The 19,855-nt window shown below is 27.4% G+C and overlaps 1 protein-coding gene across 1 annotated transcript in view; it reads left to right on the top strand.

Moving 5' to 3' along the window:
* The window catches only part of LOC122515550 (microtubule-actin cross-linking factor 1), a gene marked incomplete in the record, with an annotated part of 139,047 nt that overhangs the window by 61,106 nt on the left and 58,086 nt on the right, over positions 1-19,855 (top strand). The window contains 5 exon segments of the mRNA XM_043632953.1: positions 1,367-1,384; positions 2,054-2,113; positions 3,740-3,829; positions 4,159-4,329; positions 8,941-8,955. Of these exon segments, the coding sequence (XP_043488888.1) occupies positions 1,367-1,384; positions 2,054-2,113; positions 3,740-3,829; positions 4,159-4,329; positions 8,941-8,955 (354 nt within the window).

The following is a 19,855-nucleotide window of genomic DNA, read 5'->3' as shown; positions in this document are numbered from 1 at the left end:
ACAAATTAATTATTTTCAATAAAAATCTTGATCAATTTCAACATTTCAAAAATATAAATGAACATTGCAATTCATTCGGATGAACTTTTAAGAATAAAATGCATACGATGAGACAATTATTAATAAATAAAAAAAATAAATATTATCTTAACTATAATCCAATTTACTAAAATCTTCTTTTATATATTATGGACTATAATTTATTTTTTTTTTTTTATTTTGAATGTGATTCATTTGAGGAATGATTATACAAGTAAGTTATATTTAGGTCTTTGTGTAGATCATTTTTAAGTAGGCTGAATTACCAGTCATGGTTTTGTTCGATTCGCCATCGTGTGTTCTCTCGCCCACGTAAGATCTCACAAGTCTGACCTTATTCGGAAAACCTTCTCCTGCGCCCACTTGATCCTTTTGCTCATTTCGTTTGGTGTTGCTGTTAGTGTTGCTGTTAGTGTTGCTGGTTGTTGTTGGTAAAGAAAGATTGGGTAGGGACAACTGGGAGATTATGGTGCAATCCTTTAAAAGTGGGTGCACTTTTAACGTCACTTTCCTATACGTGTGTATGTGTGTGTTTCTATGTGTGTATGAACGTATGTTTGTTCATTGAATGGTGTGCATCAGTGTGCATATGATCACGTTAAGGTGTTATAGTATTTTAATTGAGAAGAAACTTAGACTAATCTTATGTTTGTTGAATTTTAAGATAACGTGAATCAGATACTTTCATTTATTAAACATTTTTTGTATGAACTTACGTTTGTGTATGAGCTTACGTTTGTGTTCACTGATTATGAGTATCGATATTTATGTGATTACGTTAAGGTGTTGTAGTATTTTAATTGAGAAGAAACTTAGGCTAATCTTATATTTGTTGGTTTTTAAGATAACATGAATCAGATACTTTCATTTATTAAACATTTTTTGTATGAACTTACGTTTGTGTATGAGCTTACGTTTGTGTTCACTGATTATGAGTATCGATATTTATGTGATTACATTAAGATGCTTTAATAATTTCATTGAGAAGAAACTTAGGCTAATCTTTAAATTATAATTTCACAATAATTACACGAAACTCGTACAAAATTAATTCTTCATTTTCTTTTTTATTTCAAATCACACGTTTGTTAACAATATATAAATCAAAAGGATTGGTATTAAAAAATGTGACAAATTCTTCGTAGAAACACGTTGATGATTCTCGATCAATTAATTTATAAATAATTGTAATTACCATAATTGTAATCACCGACATTTTTTTGTTGTTCTTTCTCCCCCTTCCTCTCTTTCTCTACCTAAATTTTTCCTTCCTTTTCTTTTCTTTTTTTTTCTTTTTATTTTACTCTTTCATGCATACTCGTAACAGCATTGGAAATATGTCAAGGTAAGTAAGGAATACATCCTTACACGAGAATATCTTCTCGATTTTTATTTGATTCGAGACACTGCTACAATGATCACACCTTTTTTATTATTATTATTATTATTATTATTACCATATATAAATATATAAATATATATATACACATACATACATACATAGATATATTTATAGAAATGCAATTGTAGATATATTACTCTCATTCACGAACACGAACGCAAATAAAAAAATGGGAACTTGCTTTATTTTTTTTTTGTTTCCCCATATATTGGGTCGGGGTTAAAGTTTCTTCGTATTTTTCAATTCCAATTTAAACAAAATTGGTTGAGAAAATACGACAACAATTTTTTCCCCATTCAATCTATGGGTAAAGGGTTGGATCGTTAGATATTCATATACACACACATACATACATATGTGTATATAATATTCATTCAAATTTGCATCACACAAACGCAAGAAAAAAAAGAATAGAAATTCATTTTTATAGTTCGTTGTTTCTATTTTTTTATGTTCTTGTTAGAAATTGAAATAATAATTATATTATACGTTTGAATATATTTGAAAATGATTACATACATACATACATACATGCATACATACAATTATAGTTTTTTTTTCTTCACAAACACGTTTCTGACACGGTGTTGGTTTCATCCATGTTTCTTTCAGACTTACACGTGCCTGCACGTGTGCGTTCTTGTCAACAACCAACCATGCTGCTCCCCCACCGTAAGTTCCATGGTGTTATTGCATACGATCCGTTTAAATTTCTTATCGAAAAGAAAGTAAAAAAAAAATCAGAATAAAAAATGCAGCAACAGCTAAACATTTTTGTTCACAAATCGTAATATTTTGTGCACATTTGTTATCTGATTTAATTTTATTATTTATTTATTTATTTATTTATTTATTTATGGTTTAATTGTATCAAAGATAAATAAAATTTTGTTCGAGAGAGCTCATTTAATATTTTAAATTATAAATTTTATTTAATTGCAATCATTTTTGATTTTAAATCATCATCGGTTATCTTGTGCGTGTTTGTGCATTATTTTTTTATTTTATTTTTATTTTATTTATTTATCAATTAATTGTATCAAAAATAAATGAAATTTTCTTCGAGAGAGTTCATTTAATATTTTAAATTATAAATTTTATTTAATTACAACAATTTTGTTTATTTCAAATCATCATCGGTTACATTGTGCGTGTTTGTGCATTATTTTTATATTTTATTTTATTTATTATATTATTTATTTATTCATAGACGAGTTGTTGCTGCAGCTGCTGCTTCGAGCATGGCACTTTTGATATTCCTTGCTTATTTTATCTGTCAATAAAATAAAACAAAAATTAATTATTTTAATAGCACACGAACAATATAAGATTATTCTGATAATTGTAAATGAGATGATATTAATTAATAATTGTTTATTTAATTGTATGCATTGATGTCACGCGTTTGTTTGTTAATCACTTGCTTACATTTTTTTCATACATCCTTTTGTGCATGATTTTTAAGTAAATTCTTAATCAAAATTTCTTTTTTCTCTCCTTTTTTTTTTGTAGAACATCGTAATTTCAAAGTTGACATTTAAAATGTTGTATTTTCTTGTATGCAATGTGTCCTTTAATTTCCCCCCCTTCCCCATAAAATTTCAAAGATCATGTTCGTTGCACGATGATAACGCACGTAATTTTTCACACTTTTGAACACGTAATTTAATTCAGAGTAATATTCCAACACAAACTGCACAAATTACACATTTGCACATTTTATATTATATTACAAAATACAATTAAAAAAATATATTTTACTTATAAAATAATTTATTTTATATTTTATACGATGATATTATCTACACAGGGGGAAAAAAAAGGATCGTTTCAAATGAATCTCTGTTTTTATCGTTCGATAAATAATATCAAAGTTGTGTTGGTCACTGTACGTCTCTATGTGTGTGTGTGTATATTCATTGATAAGAAATGTAAACAAAAATGGTCGAGTGGTATCGATCGTGAGAAAGAAAAAAATAAAAAAAAAGTAAAATAAGAAATGAAATCATGTGTGCAAACATAAACGTGACCGATAATCGAGGGATCATTCGTTGTTAACTGCATTTATCAATCAAATCTCAGTTATTTTTTTTCTTTTAAATTCATTAATCTAATTCTTTGCACACACACACAATAATTAATAATTGAAATTATTAAATAAAATAAATTCAGAATTATATTTGAAATAGATCCTCGGATAAAAATATAATTTTTCCCTCAGAGATGATTCGAATTTGATGAAAATCGAAATGTTATCGAACGTTTTATTTAATAATTTGTTGAAATTATGTTTAATAGGCAAGCAGACATGTCGGAGATTTGTTCGAAGACCTGCGGGACGGGCACAACCTTATTTCCTTGTTGGAAGTACTCTCAGGAGAACATCTTGTGAGTATTGACAAATTATTTATAACAAAACGAATGTTTGTGATATTTTTTTGACACGATCAGATTGATTGAAGTATTTTTTTAACACTTTATTGACCACTCACCAAGTACCGGCTTATTTTCCAACTGTACGAAAACCGTCGATAGCTAAAAGCCGATTAATAGGCTAGCGGTCGATAAGCGCTGACAATCGAGAAGCCTATTAATAGGCTAGCGGTCGAGAAGCGCTGCCAATTTAAAAGCCTATTAATAGGCTAACGGTCGATAAAGTGTTAATAATAATAATTGTTTATTTTGTTTGTTTATTTGTTTGTTTATTTAAATTATAGCCACGGGAAAGAGGAAGGATGCGTTTCCACATGTTGCAAAACGTACAAATGGCACTGGATTTTCTTCGTTACAAGAAAATCAAGCTCGTCAACATACGTGCCGAGGATATCGTTGATGGGAATCCTAAATTGACCCTTGGACTCATTTGGACAATCATACTTCATTTCCAGGTAGGTGATTACGAATCATACTGGAAGTTAGAATCTTTTTTGTGTTCTCGATTATCTTATTCAATTACGTTTATATTTGTTCTCAAATTGATTACACGTTATTATTAAAATGATTTTTTTTTCTTCGATTCTATTATTATTTCAATTTATTACGAATCAATTCAAATCATATTTCTCGTTTTATTTGTTAAATAATATATCTGATTATATTTTTGTTTGATTTTCAATTTATCGATTCAAATTGACGACGAATAACATTTAATTATATGAATTATTAAACAAAAACGAGATTACATTTTGTTAATAATTAAATTACCAAAAAGGGGGAAAAGTATGGAAATAAATTAGGGGGAGAAAAAAAAACAAAAAAGAAATGATTGGTTTGAATTAGGATAATTTATGAATGGTCGGTTTGGAATCATAAAATCATTAGTATAGTTGTTTAAGAATTAGTATTAAAAGGAAGAAGGATGTTATTATGTAAACTTAGGGGGAAAACGAAGCTTGGAACATTTCGCACCATAACCATTCGTCTTCAGTTTGTACGTGTGAAAGCTTAGATGGTTTTAACTCGAATGATTCACGAGTGCGTATTTTTGGTACACGGTATACCGATTTCTCTAATGTTATACGGTCTTTCTCTTTCCCCTCAGTTTTCTCTTTCTCTATTTCTCTATTTCTATCTCTTTATTTCTTTAACTATCCTCACTTTCACAGGTTATTCTCGATTTTATAGGACCCCCCTTTTCCTTTACCCTTCTTCTCATCCTGTTAGATGCCATTTCAACGAGTTTATCGCACCCCTTTTCTTAGGTCAAATTCATATATCTCTTTCGAAATTTTATAATTCACTTTTTTATTATTATTATTATTTTTATTATTTTTATTAATTATTTGCGAGAAAGATAGGTTTGATATATTTTTTTTTTTATTATATATTATACGTTTCGTTTGAAATCATTTGAAATGTAAATGAATTAGATGAAATTATTGAAATTTATCATTTGTTTTTGCAACATATTTTTATTAATTTTATTATTAATTTTATTAATAATAATAATTTATTTTTTATTTATTTATATAATATATATTTATTATATTATTATAAATACAACATTAAAATAATAATTTATAATTAATTTTATTAATTTTATCAATTTTTTAATAATCAAATCTTATCAAGTACTATTACTGTTGCATTAATTAAAAAAAAAGAAAAATATTAAAGAAAAATAGTATAATATTTAATTATTAATATTTGAAATAAAAATTATTCAACAAAAATGTATTTTATCGTAGGGTGTGTAATCATAGAAATAATTCATAAAATAATTCATAAAATAATGAAAACATTTCACTAGTAATAAAAAAAGATTTCTTTGAATATATAATTTTTTGGGGGAAGAAATTAAAAAGAAAAATTGATCTGGATATTTTTTGACGAATACATTCATTTATCCATTCGTTAATTCGTTCATTCATTCATTCATCATCATCATCATCATCATCCGGACGTTTTCTCGTTGGAAGAGTTGCAGTTTATCGGGTAACCAGATCCGACGTGTCGGTTTAACCGCGGTTCACGGCGCATTTGCAAACGGTAGCCAAGTCAGATTAAAATAAAAGAGATAACATAACTTTAAGAAGAGAGATAGAATGAAAAGAGAGAGAGAAGAAGAAGAAGAAGAAAAAGGGGGAGTGGAAGGGGGTGGGTGGGAGGTTTATTGCAAACGATCTTTCAAAGTTTATGAGCGCACTTCATTCATTCATTCATTCGTCTTATTATCGATGGAATTCCATCTAAATTCTTTTTTATTACATCTTACTACATTTTTATATATGTGTGTGTATATGTGTTTGTTTTTATTAACATTTTCTTTCGGTATTAATTAACATATACGGTGTATCCAAGATATTTTCATTCGTACGAATATTTGCTTCATTTTATTTTTGATTTCAATTTATATTGAATATTTTTTTATTTTATTTATATTTTCAATATTTTTTATTTTATTTATATTTATATATACTTTTTATTGTTTTATAATAGTCAAATTTATATAATATAAATTTTATTTTTTTCTTTTTCTTTTTATTTTTATTTTATTTTATTTTGTTCATCGAATATTATATTAAAATAAAATAATTATTATTTAATCTCTTACAATTATATATAATTAATATTTATTAATATATTTGTTTACATTTATTTATATTAAATTTATATATTAATAATTATTAAAATAATATTATATAAAATCGAAAATTTTATTGAAAATTGTCGTACGAATTTATATGAATTTTTTTATAAATATAAATCTTCCTTTTTCCTTACTCATATATATTTTTTTTTTAGATCTATATACACGGTGTGTTATTAAATTCCGATACATTTCATTCGTTAAGATATCTCACATCTTTAGAAATAATATTTTGAAATAAATTGATTTTTATTATTCTCCCATATCAAAACTCGAATCACATTACACGAACGATTATTTTTCATTAACAATAATCAACTCGACGCACGCGTAGATGATAACCACGATATAGATATCATTTATGAATCATTAATTAACATCGTAGACGTGAATTATTCGTTCAATTGAATATAACTCGATAGATCGTTGCTTTAAATCGATCGTAAAGATCGTTACTTTTAAATTACAATTCTAACCAACTCTCCTATAAATAATAAAATTTATTTTTTATTAATTTTTTTTCTCCTCAACGAGATTTCAATTCGATAAGAAAAATTTCTTAGAAATTTATCTAAGAAAATGGGATTTTTTTTTAAACATTATTCGTAACGATGCAAATTATTTTTTTCAATTGAAAGATTCTTCAATTTATAAATAAAAAATAAAAAAAATAACCTCCCACGTATATTTCTTTTTTCTTTTTTTTTTATTCTTCGATGTTGCATACACTTGCTTGTATACTTTGCATTTTATTTTTCTGTCTGTCTGTCTGCCTGTCTGTCAGAATCGTTTTCTCTCTCTCTCTCTCTCTTTCTCTTTCTCTTTCTCTCGTATTCGTGAAAGGGCTCCTTTGTGCGAAGAAAGGAGGCCCAGGAAAAGGAGTCGCGTTATCGTCAAAAATTGAAACGGCTCCGTCGTACTGCAAAACGTGAAATGCATTCCCGATCGTTAAAATGGAAAATAAGAGAGGGATTTACGATTATGTACAATGTACAATGTACAATGTACAATGTGTTTTATTTGTATGGTATATGCTCGGTCACCATCGAGAACAAAAATACCACAATCCTTTTATTTCATTTTATTTTATTTTATTTTATTTTATTTTTTATTGAATTTTTCTACCAAAGTTACTATTTTCTAAATTTATTATCTAATTAACAAGACAAAATAATGTAATGTGAAATAAACATATACTTTTGTTTAATTTATTAATATTAATTTATATATATATTTTGTTTTGTTTATAATAGTCAAATTTATATAATATAAATTTTATTTTGCCGAAAGTAATTTTTTTTTAGCAAAGAATAGAGATGGTTTCATTGTCTTAAACAATATACTTTGTTTATATTTTATTTGATTTTATTTTTCTATGAAATATTATTAATATAATATGATTTTATTTAATCGTACAAGAGTATTATATTGAAATTTAAAATTGTATCATTGGTTTCTTATAAATGCAATTCATTCCTTTTTTATTTTATTTTCCTTATGCGATTACTTTAAGCAGATATTTTCATTTTCAAATGAACGAATATCAGGAAGTGTGGAATAAAAAGAGAATAAAAAAAACACACACACACGCACACAAATTCTAATACAAAGTTTAATGTAGTTGGAAAATATAAATAGATCGACATCTTAAAACACGCATCATAGTCTAGACACACATAGTAAAGATAGTATTCACTCTTGTTTTGCGAATAGAATAACGAACGATTGAGAAACATGTGGCCAGATCAAAAGCTGTCTTCCTCCTGTGCGTTTTCCTATTTTATTTTATTTTTTTTTTTTTCCCTTTTTTTTTTTCACGTACTATACCTTGTCGACGTATATATAAGTCAACCGGAAACGCAAACACACCGATTGGTATTTCCTGGATCACGTCAAATGATACGAGACAGGAGGTTTCAATTCTTCGAAAACATTATTTTAACATACTTCACAGATATATATTTTCTAAATATATATATATATATATATATATATAATATTATAATAATATTATATATTAATAATAAATATATATATGTATATATAATTTTTTAAAAATTAATTTTTATATCAACTACTTTTTTTTCCCGTTCAAATTGACGAGAAGATAATACAAATTTAAATCATATTATCCTCGTGTATAAATATTTTAATTTTAATTATTATTTGTTCTTATAAACTATTCTTTTTATCGTTTGAACAAATTTTTCCCGCCAATTTTAATGAGAAAATGGCTACCCCGTCGGTACGGCAGATTTCGGCGGGAAAAAAATAACGAATTGTAAAATGTACAATTATTTGCATCTCTATTATAATTTTCTTTCATTCTTTGTTGTTCTTTATCATGTATTAAGGAACAATCAGAGTCTAATAGTGATATATCTATTTTCTTTTTTCTTTTGCGCCGCAGAGATGGCGACGCAAGGTAAGTCTCCCACCAAAAAATCAATTATTATTTCATTTTGATCAATTCAGAGCAGTTTGCAAAAGCAAAAGCAACAGCATCATCATCATCATCATCATCATAATCATTTATTATCATCATCATTATTAATTATTAATTATTAATCATTGTTAAACCATCCGCCCGAAAAAAAATTAGCTCGCATAGAAATTACGTATCTCGTATGATTTTTATTTTGCATTGGCGTAATCATTCGAAGTAATTTTTCGTTAATACAAATAATAAATTGTTTAGAAAGAAAGAGAGAGAGAGAGAGAGAGAGAGAAAGAGATAGATAGAACGACGAATAATTGTTCTCGTTGGTGTTATTTTCAAACGAAACGTGTTTTCTATATAACCGAGTTGAAATAGTACTTGGAATCGAACAAACGTGTGTTTAGTTGTGTGGTAGTAGTTTGTAATACTTGAAAGAGAAAGGATAAAGAGAAAGAGAGAAAGAGAAAGAGAAAGAGAGAAAGAGAGAGAGAATAAATAACTTGTTCATGCGAAAGTGCTGCTACTAATAGTAAAAAGAAGACAAGATTTGTCGATATCAGTATTCTTGTCCAATACAAATTTCCTTTGAAGTATTCTTTCCCATTGGAATGTATTCATTTCGAGTACGTCGTCGTCATTTGCAGAATGCAGAATGCAGAATGCATTTTTTATCGAGTTCTTTGTGAACTTTATTTTTTTTTCGTAAAAACGAACTTTCTCACCTTGCGATAGAATTTATATTGAATTAGAAAATTTCAATAAATTATCTGATTTGTTTTATATAAATAAAAAAATATGTGTAATATTCTTTTATACTAGTATGCACTGTGTTTTTTTTTGTTTTTTGGAATGCATTTTGTAATTGGATCGTATATAATTAACGTAGATTCCATTGAACGTTTTACATTTGTAACATTTTTGTTTTGTTTTATTTTTCTTTTTTCTTATGAAAATATATTCTAGGAATGTACAATGTTGAGTTGTCGTTCCAAATGCATTCTGCATTTTTTCTACAAAATTATATAATAAATTTACATTTCTTATTATTGAAGTAGAAGATCAATTAAATTTATAAATTAATCGATTTGTTTAAAAAAAATAACGTTTCGTCGTTCTACTCTAACTCGTTAAATAAATTATTGTTCGTTTTTTTTTTTCGTTTAATACTTTGTTCGTTACGAAACGAAAACCTGCACGTTATTTATGATCATCGCTTCGTTTTTCATTTTATATTTTATTTAATGTAAATTTCAAATATAAAAAACAAGAAATTTTATGAAAATATATTAACAAAAATAATTGCGTATGGAAAATGTAGAAAACTGCATTAACCCTTGCACGGTACAAACGTAAACTGTTTTATCGACTGGAATACATTCGTTTATTATAATATTTTGTTTGTTCACTAACAGATGGCGTTAACGTACTCATTCTTAAATAATTCATTCATGGTAGATAAGTTTTTTGAATGAATTTCCACGTAATACGGGAAAACATACGCGGAAATATCCCTTTTTATGAATGAAAGCTTAGATTATTCAATGAATTATTCATCAAATTTCGAACTAACCTTAAATTTCATTTTTACATAACCTTACTTTTGATCGATATATTTACATTTTGCATTTTAATAATTAATAGATATATTCAAAATGGTGCCTTGCATGTACGGGATGCATGCCATTACGCAAAACTGCTTTTAAACGTATTTAGAATGCTAATATTTGCATCGAACATGTTTTCTTTTATCTCACAAGGACAACATCAGATCTCCGAAACATCGATTCCGATTTTATTTTTCAAATTACACATATGTACCGTTTCGATTTGTATCATGCAATAAATATTCGATCGTTTCCAAGATGAACATAGGGAAAATAAATTAGAAATGCATTTTATTATATAACAGATGATAGATCATACACATATTAGACGTACGAATAAATTTAGTAGAGTCTACAAAATTCTAGAAAAAATATACATGAATGGGTTAAAAAGTTTTCAACTTAATTAAAAAGAATAACCTCAAAAATTGGTGTATTCAAGGTCTGATGAAACCCTTGTATGCTTAAAGTTCGTTTCATGTTAACATTTGTTATCTTTGTAATTAATATTAATCATTGAAAATTTGTCATTACTTTTCATAGTATTGTAATTTGAATATACACGGTATATAGTGGTAATTTCATTAATTTATATTTATATTAATTTTAAAAATGCAATTTATTATAAAATTATAAATTAAATTTAAAAAATCATTTTATTATAAAATTATAAATTAAATTTAAAAAATCAATTTATCATAAAATTATAAATTAAATTTAAAAAATCAATTTATCATAAAATTATAAATTAAATTTTAAAAAATCAATTTATTATAAAATTATAAATTAAATTTAAAAAAATTAAGAAATTTTCTTCTTTCTTTTAATACAAAAATAGAAAATAAAATGGAAAAATTTGGAAAAATTAGGAATAATCATAACAGTGAAAAATATACATTTTAACATAAAAAACGAGTCAGATAGAGCTCGTTTGGATTTCCTTTATCGGTCAAGGTTCGTTCTGTAAATATACTTAAGAGGTATATAACGTTGATATATACGTAGAACGTTACGGTGTGTAATAATGTCGCAATTCCAACAACCGTATTTGTCAAACGCGTCGTCCTCGACTCTCCCTCGTAACTTTTTAAACTCTGAAATGAGAAAGAAAGAAAAAGAAAATGAAAGAAAGAAAGAGAGAGAGTGTGTGTGTGTAAGAAAATGAGAGAATTATACTCGGAAAGGTGGAGAAATTTTTCTTTTACACTTTTGGACGATCCAGTTCTTTTCTTACTTTTAGTTTTCAGTATAAAAAACAAATCAGATAAAACGTCTTAAACATACACACACACACACATACATACATACATATACGTTTATGTATACGTTAAATGCAACTTGCAATGTCATTTTCTATCGAAGTTTTTTCACGAAGGTCTTCTTAATAAATGAAATAATAATTTTTATACTTTTTATCCATTTTTAATAATAAATTATTATTTAATAATAAGATGATAGAAGTAATTGTATTGATTATCAGATAATTTATTTATTTATTTGTTTAATGAAAAATATTAAGTGGGATTTATGGTTTAGCAGTGTTAATGGTGGTTTTAAAAATGAATTATGTTCAATTTTAACAATGTAATATTATTAGAATAATTTTTAACCAACAACGTGTTGTTCCCCCATAGTTATCGAACAGTTTTGAAAGTATGATAATAGTTAGGGGTCTTCTTCGATCGAATATTTAGTATAGTTTGAATATATAGTTTCATATGATCGATAAAATACACTTCTATCTTAATAAAATATTATTAGAAGTTACACGAAATGAAAATGACAGTAATATTATTCTATTCAATTATTCTTATCAAATAAAATTGATTATATGATATATATATATATAAAATAATATTATATAAATGTGGAATATATATCGAACAGGAAAAATAATTTCAATTTTATGTCATACGATTTAATTAATACGTAAATATATGTGTGTATGTGTGTTATTAAAGAAATGACGTTTAATTAAATCACGTAATAGTGTCGTGGATAATTAAAAAGTCAACTTGATTTCTTCTTTACTTTCTATGATATAAAAATAAAAAAAAAAGGAAAAAGATTCTTAATCGGAGTTTCATTTCCGTGTTAATAAAGTATAAAAATAAAATTAGAACAGAATAGATAATGAGAGAGAAAATGAATTTCTAATTAATAGAACCAGTTTTGGTATCTTTCGAGGTTACCCATCACCACCACCCACGCGTTCAAATCACCGATTTATTCGGGAAAATAATTTAATATCGTATTAAATAATAAAATAATAAAATTAATACGATATAATAAATGATAGAAAAATTATTTAGAAAATTACTTTCTAATTATAAGAAGATCCATTTGTTTTCTTTTTATTTTTTTTTTCTAACAAACCACCCACGCGTTGAAATCACCGATTAATTCGGGGAAAATAATTTAATATCGTATTAAATAATAAAATAATAAAATTAATACGATATAATAAATGATAGAAAATTATTTAGAAAATTACTTTCTAATTGTAAGAAGATCCATTTTGTTTTATTTTTTTTTTTTTCTAACAAACCACCCACGCGTTGAAATCACCGATTTATTCGGGGAAAATAATTTAATATCGTATTAAATAATAAAATAATAAAATTAATACGATATAATAAATGATATAAAAATTATTTAGAAAATTACTTTCCAATTATAAAAAGATCCATTTTGTTTTCTTTTTTTTTTTTTCTAACAAACCACCCACGCGTTGAAATCACCGATTCAATTTCCAACTCGCCGTTTTTTTATTTTATCCTTTCTCTTCTCGTCTCATTTTACCTAACTATAGTAATTCATTCCCAAAAACAGAGACAGGATGATTTGAAGATACCACAAAAAAAAAAAATAAAAGTAGGTCGACAATGGGAATCGTTTAAAATCGGCCGGATGCGTGCGTTCTCCTCGTGCGCCATTTTGGACAACACTGTTCTTACCTTTTGTTGTCTTTTTCTTGTCTTTTTTTATTCTTTTTCTTCATTCTTTATACCATGAGTAGTCCGAAACGTCATTTCTTTCCCGTGAAACAGACTCGTGTGTAGGATGTCTATGCGAAACGTGACATCATTCGTCCGAATAAGACTCGTCGAGTAAACCTGCTGATGGTGGTGGTGGTGGTGGTGATGCTTGGAATATCGTTAATTCGTTGCCGTTCTCTTCCGTGCAAGGCCGACCAAAGAAACTACTTCATTTTTCTTTTATTTTAATCATCATTTAATATATAAACAATCCCATATATTATTATTATTTTTTTTATACAATTTTATACGATTACAACACATTAAACAAATTTATATTGATTATTTTTTATATTTATTTATTGATTATTATCTTAGAAATAATTTCAACATTCTTAAACGAGATTATTTGTTTTTGTTCTTTTTTTTTAAATCATTTCTTTTAAATATTTTTCGTTTTGTTTTATTTTTACGGAGAGAGGGGTGAGATTTTTTTTTGGGATGAAAATAAATTGTTGATGGTCAAACGGAAATCACGATAATTCTTATGACGAATATCAGATTGACACTGACGGTAAATTACGAGTTTCGTATCCGGTTAGTTGATCTTTAAAACGATCAGAAACACCAACAGCAGCAGCCAGTTCTCTTTTGAATCTTTTACCTTCATCTTTACCTTTCTTCTTCTTCATCTTCTTCTTCTTCTACTTCATTCCTCTCTCTCTCTCTCTCTCTTTTTATTTTTCTTCCTGTTTACCGTATTCCTGGGGGTATACACCGTAAATCGAGATTACACCATACGGTTTACCACTGATTCTTCTTTTTATTTTTATTTTTTTTTTTTTTACACGCATCCGGTCCTTTTCATTCCCTACTTCCGTTACCTCGAATTATTCGTCAGAAATTAGATTTTATTATTATTATTATTTAGGTAATGATAATATTCTAGTTTTTTTGATCAACGACAATTCTTGAGTTTTGTTAACGCATCGAGCATGAAACGATCACTATGCAACGCATAATTAAATCTCTGACCGATTTACAAGGAAAAAAAAAAACTACGTAACGGTTTATTATAAATCAATCATCAACTGGTTTAACACTCGGTTTCTTCTTTTATTCGGGAACTATCCGCTTGTTGTTACTTGCATTCTCTTATATTTTATTTGTATTTTTTCTTTTTACATTCCAATATCTTTTAACATCAACTTTTTAATCATTTTTCTATAATTATTATTATAACACCAGTTCAGTTTATCAAATCTCATAAACATTGCCACGCAAAGAAATATTCTTTTCGATATTAATACATTAATATATTTTTAAATTATTATAGTCAGAAATTTGTAATTAGGCTCGATTTACATATGCAAAATATTTGTTTCAATGACCATTAACTTTTTTCCAAACAACTCAACGAATACAAGGATTTTAAATAATTCATTTCATTCGTTAACAAAATCACCAATCAGTATCAACAATCACACCCCCCCTCTCTCATTCATCCAATTAAAATCAATATACATTCCTGATACATAACCTCTAATTAATTAAAATTCCAAATACATAACCTCTAATTAAATAAAATTCCAAATACATAACCTCTAATTAAATAAAATTCAAAATACATTCCTGATACATAACCTCTAATTAAATAAAATTCAAAATCAGTAAAATATAAAATAAATAAATAAATATAAAGATGACACGCATATCAAACTTGCAATAATTGCGTGGGTGTTAAACCATCTAACACATAAGGCAAAGTTGGTTAGAGAATAATATGAAGAAGAATATAAAACTGAATACCCCCACCCCCTTCCCCCACTCTCAATCGTGACGCGCAAGCGCTCGAGTAAAATAAATTGTGGTGGGGGTAAGTGCTTGTCTCACCTGCGCGTATCGCGAACTCACCTTTCTTGCGTTGAACAGAACGCATCGCAGTGGCCGGTTGTAACGTCGTGCGTTAACATACGTTCCGTTATTTTCATTGTTTTCTATGTTTCTATCACCGGTATATAATAATAATCTCCAATTTTTTTCTTCATTTTTTTAGATAATTTATCGCATTTTATCGAAGTTATTCGCAATCATCAGCCGACTGAATTATTTCCAATATCTACTTCCTTGTGGTTTATTTAAACATTTGTTTAATCGTTCAACACGATTAATTAAACGATTCAAATTGATTTCAAGTTTTGATTATGACAATTTTATCAGGTTTATTTTTATAATCAATAATTGGTTTACAATTCTGTTCGGAATTTTTTAATCGGAGAAAAAACAAGTGACAGTTTTTGAAAAATTCTTATCGTTCGATATCAAGTTTTCATTTTTCTTGTTTTGTTTTTTATCGAAACATTAAAGAGTGGATTTTTTGACAAACTTTAGTTGAGTTTTTTGTTGTCTTTTGTCTTTGAATATATTATAGTCTATTATTTTTCTCTCTTTTTATTTCTATTTCTTTTTCAGTTCTCTCGTCTGTTTCTTTTTATGATAGAATTCTCCTTGACTTGAAAGAAAAAAAAGACAAAGACACATCTTCTTCTTCTTCTTCTTTTTTCGTGTGTTTCAAGCACTGGTAATTTATTTCACCGACCTACTCGCGATTATTTCCTACGTAAATGCGTGCTCGCTACGTCATCGTGGTATCTTCGAAGTAGGTGGTATGCAATGTGTCTCTGTGCGTGTATGTGTGTGTGTGTGTGTGTGTGAGAATGTGTTTGTATATCTATCGTATAGCAGTAATAGTAATCTCATCGAAATGAGTATAGAAAACGTGTTCTGTTGTGTCGTCAACCGCAAGTGTTGTGGCACGTGTAACCGATTCTTCTAATTGCAATTAACATTATAACAAAAAAAAAAAAACAAACAAATTAAAAAGAAAATAATCGTTAACAAAATACATAGACTTCTCGACGAACCCCTCCCCCCTCAGCCCCCCCTCTCATGTCTCCACTCAGAAAAAAAACAAATCTAAAAGTTTCTTTGTTCTAACATGCAATTATATACAAGAACAAAAAATTGTATGCATTGAAAAGGGTTCATTGTTAATTGGTGAGATGCAGAACACTTCAGACTCTTCCCCCCCTCCAACAAAATTTTCTTACGTATTTTATTATAATTTTCACGTTTATTTCTATCTCAATTTATTTTCTAAACAAAATTTACGAACAACGATATTCAATAATATTTCAATTTAATTCACAAACGAAATAAGATTTAAAATATATATATATTTATATATTATATAATAAATATATACGAATATAAAAAAATGTGTGTGTGTCTCATCAGGAGATAATTAATCGCATGATTTTAACGAAGTAAATTGCAGAAGAGGGGTTGGTGGTGGATGGGAGAGGGGTTGGTAAGGGAATTGATTAATTAACGCGAACAATGAAAATATATTTATAGATTGCATTGAAATTTGTAATTAGAAATAATAAATTGGTTAATTTAGAATAGAGTGTAACCAGTGGAGGAAAACTTAGGATAGTTGAAGCGTTAACTCGAACATTATAACCACAAGGAAGTACAACAGTTTTCATTGGTTGTACATCGCCGTTCTCTTCATGCCCTGGTATCCTGCTGAACGTGAACGCACGACCCCCCTTTCCCCTTTTCCCCCGTTCCTCTACCTTTACCATCACCTCCTCTTCCTCCCCTCCTCCTCCTTTCCTCTCTTCGTTCTCTCCACTTAAAACATTTCTCTCTCCTCTCTCTTTCCTTTTCTTTTTCTTCTCAGTCAGTCCCGTTCGCCACGTTTAAAATCAAACTTCTTCTTTCATTCGTTCAGCTTCTTCGCAATCCTTCCGGTTTCGTTGCATCCAACCAACCAACCAATCAGCAACGAATAAATTGTTCATAATTTCAATTGTGTCAAAAGTGAATTTTTTTATTGTTTTATTCTTTTTTTTTCTTCTTAAAATAACAAAATAGATGAACGTTGGAATGAATTATTTCGGAAAGTGATGTTTGATTGAAGTGAATATCGTTTTTGTTGTCGAGGGGGTGGTTGAACAATTTGAACAATGTCGATTTATCGATTTAGCAAAGGTGGTAGATTATTCGTACAAGGTACTCACGAAGATGATGATCGGGCTAATGTTATTCCAACCAGTCGTACTGGTAGCCCATCTGCTGATGATTTACAAGCGATTTATACTAAAAGACGTCTATCTACCGAAGTCTTAGGTAGGCTCGTTCTATGATTTTTATTTTTATTTCTACGATTCGCTCAAATTTATATTTCCAATTATTATTATAATTTATTTAATATTATATATTTTTAATTATACACGTCAAAGTATTTTGTTTTCTTTTCTTTTCCATTTGTTTTTCGTTTAAATAATTATTTCGCTAACATTTTAAACGTTTAATATTGAAAATGTAACCAAAAAGATAAAAGTAAATAAAGAACAATAGATTTTATAGAATGAATTCGTTAATTAATATATTTGGATTATATTAATAAGTTTAAATTAAATAATTATTCATACAATAATTTACACAAAAAGATTGAATTTTTTTGTTTACTAGGATTGTTGTAATGTTTCATATAAATCGTGATCATATAATTAATATAAATATTTCGATAATATTAATAATTGAAAAATTCAATTCGACGATTATATAAATCAATAATTTACACAGAAAAAAATATTTAAATTTCACGACTACTTTTTCACGACTAAAATTAATTATACATTCTATTAGGTATAACGATAAACGTTGATAATAAAAATATATTTTTATCCTTGATCTTGAGTCGTCAATAAGAATTCATCGATTAAATGCAACAAAGCTTAAAAAGGAATTTCCAGTTTCAAGGAAATCGATTATAAATCGTGCCGTGGGCGAACGGAAATTGTTGAATAGTTAAAGTGTATATAACGTAGCACGCCTAATCATCTTATGGTAACGTCCTTCGATTATAATCGAATTAATCCTTTGATTAATCGCCCACGATATCCGCCATGTTTTAATGTAGATCGTGATCAATAATAAATATCGTTTTATATATCTTCCTTCATAAATTCTTCAACTTTTTTTTTAACTTTGAATCAACTAAATATAGTAATCTACAAAACACGTTCAATCATTATCCTTGAAATAAAATATTCGTGAAATAAATAAATTACATAATTCGAATAATATCACGTATATTATTAAACATTATTTCAAATTATTCTGATTTATTTTTACCTATATGTCTCTACGCGTATTTTAATAATATTTTATTATAAATATAAATGGTTATAAAATTTGAGCGAATCGGAATAAGGGATAGTGGTGGTGAATGGGGGTAGGTGCATTTAATATTATTTCAACAATATCGAATATTTTGGATTATTATGAACGAACTTAGGCTCGTCGATCGAATCGACTAAGACCTCGAGACGTGGTGAAAATGGCACGAAACGTATCGTGACGCGAATAGTTCGGAAGACAACGACTTTAACGCGTGGGGAGGAAAAGAGCGTGACCGAGGACCAAACCAAATACGGCTCGCAAAAATATCTCAAGGATACTTCTTCCTCCTCCGCGACCTTGACTAGACGTTCATCGCCAAAAGTTAAAACTGTTAGGGTAAGAAATTTACAAAGAAAAAACAAACACGAGTGTGCGTACTTATGGTACACACGTTAGAAAGTTATACTTTTTTGGCGTATATATAAAAATATACACGGTACACGTGAACAATACCCCCCAAGCCGGCTATAACGCGACTAACTTCATGCTGTTAATTTCATATCGCTGTGCGCGCGCATCGTGAATGTCATCTAATTTCATATCGATGCGCGCGCACCGTAAAAATTCACTTTCACCATTTTTTCCCCAAACGCGCCAAAAGAAGTATAACCTTAAAAATATATATATATATACGTATAATATTATTTATATTATAATATTATAAGTATATTTATATAATGTATATAAAATAGTTATATATTAATTTATAATAATAATAATTTATATATATATATTCTATGAAATGTTAAAAACGATATATATATATATTTTATTGAAGTTTTACGTTTCATTGTATCTGATAATTTCTTATCATTGGATTGTCATAATTGATCTGACAAAGATTAAACAATTGATAAAGAAACTATTTGTTTTTTGAAATCAAGCTTAAAGTATACCTAACTATTTTCAGAATATAATTCAGAATGTAAGATGCAAATTATTATATATTATATATATATGGTGAATCATTTTCTTTTTATAGACAATTAATTATGTAATTTTGAAAAAAAAAAGAGAAAAAAAAGAAAACGAATTGAATGATACATT

The sequence above is a fragment of the Polistes fuscatus genome, unplaced genomic scaffold (genome assembly GCF_010416935.1).
Source record: "Polistes fuscatus isolate 324 unplaced genomic scaffold, CU_Pfus_HIC Scaffold18, whole genome shotgun sequence".
NCBI lineage: Eukaryota > Metazoa > Arthropoda > Insecta > Hymenoptera > Vespidae > Polistes > Polistes fuscatus.
Note: the sequence above shows the minus strand (reverse complement) of the source record. Positions and strands in the feature narration are given on the sequence as shown.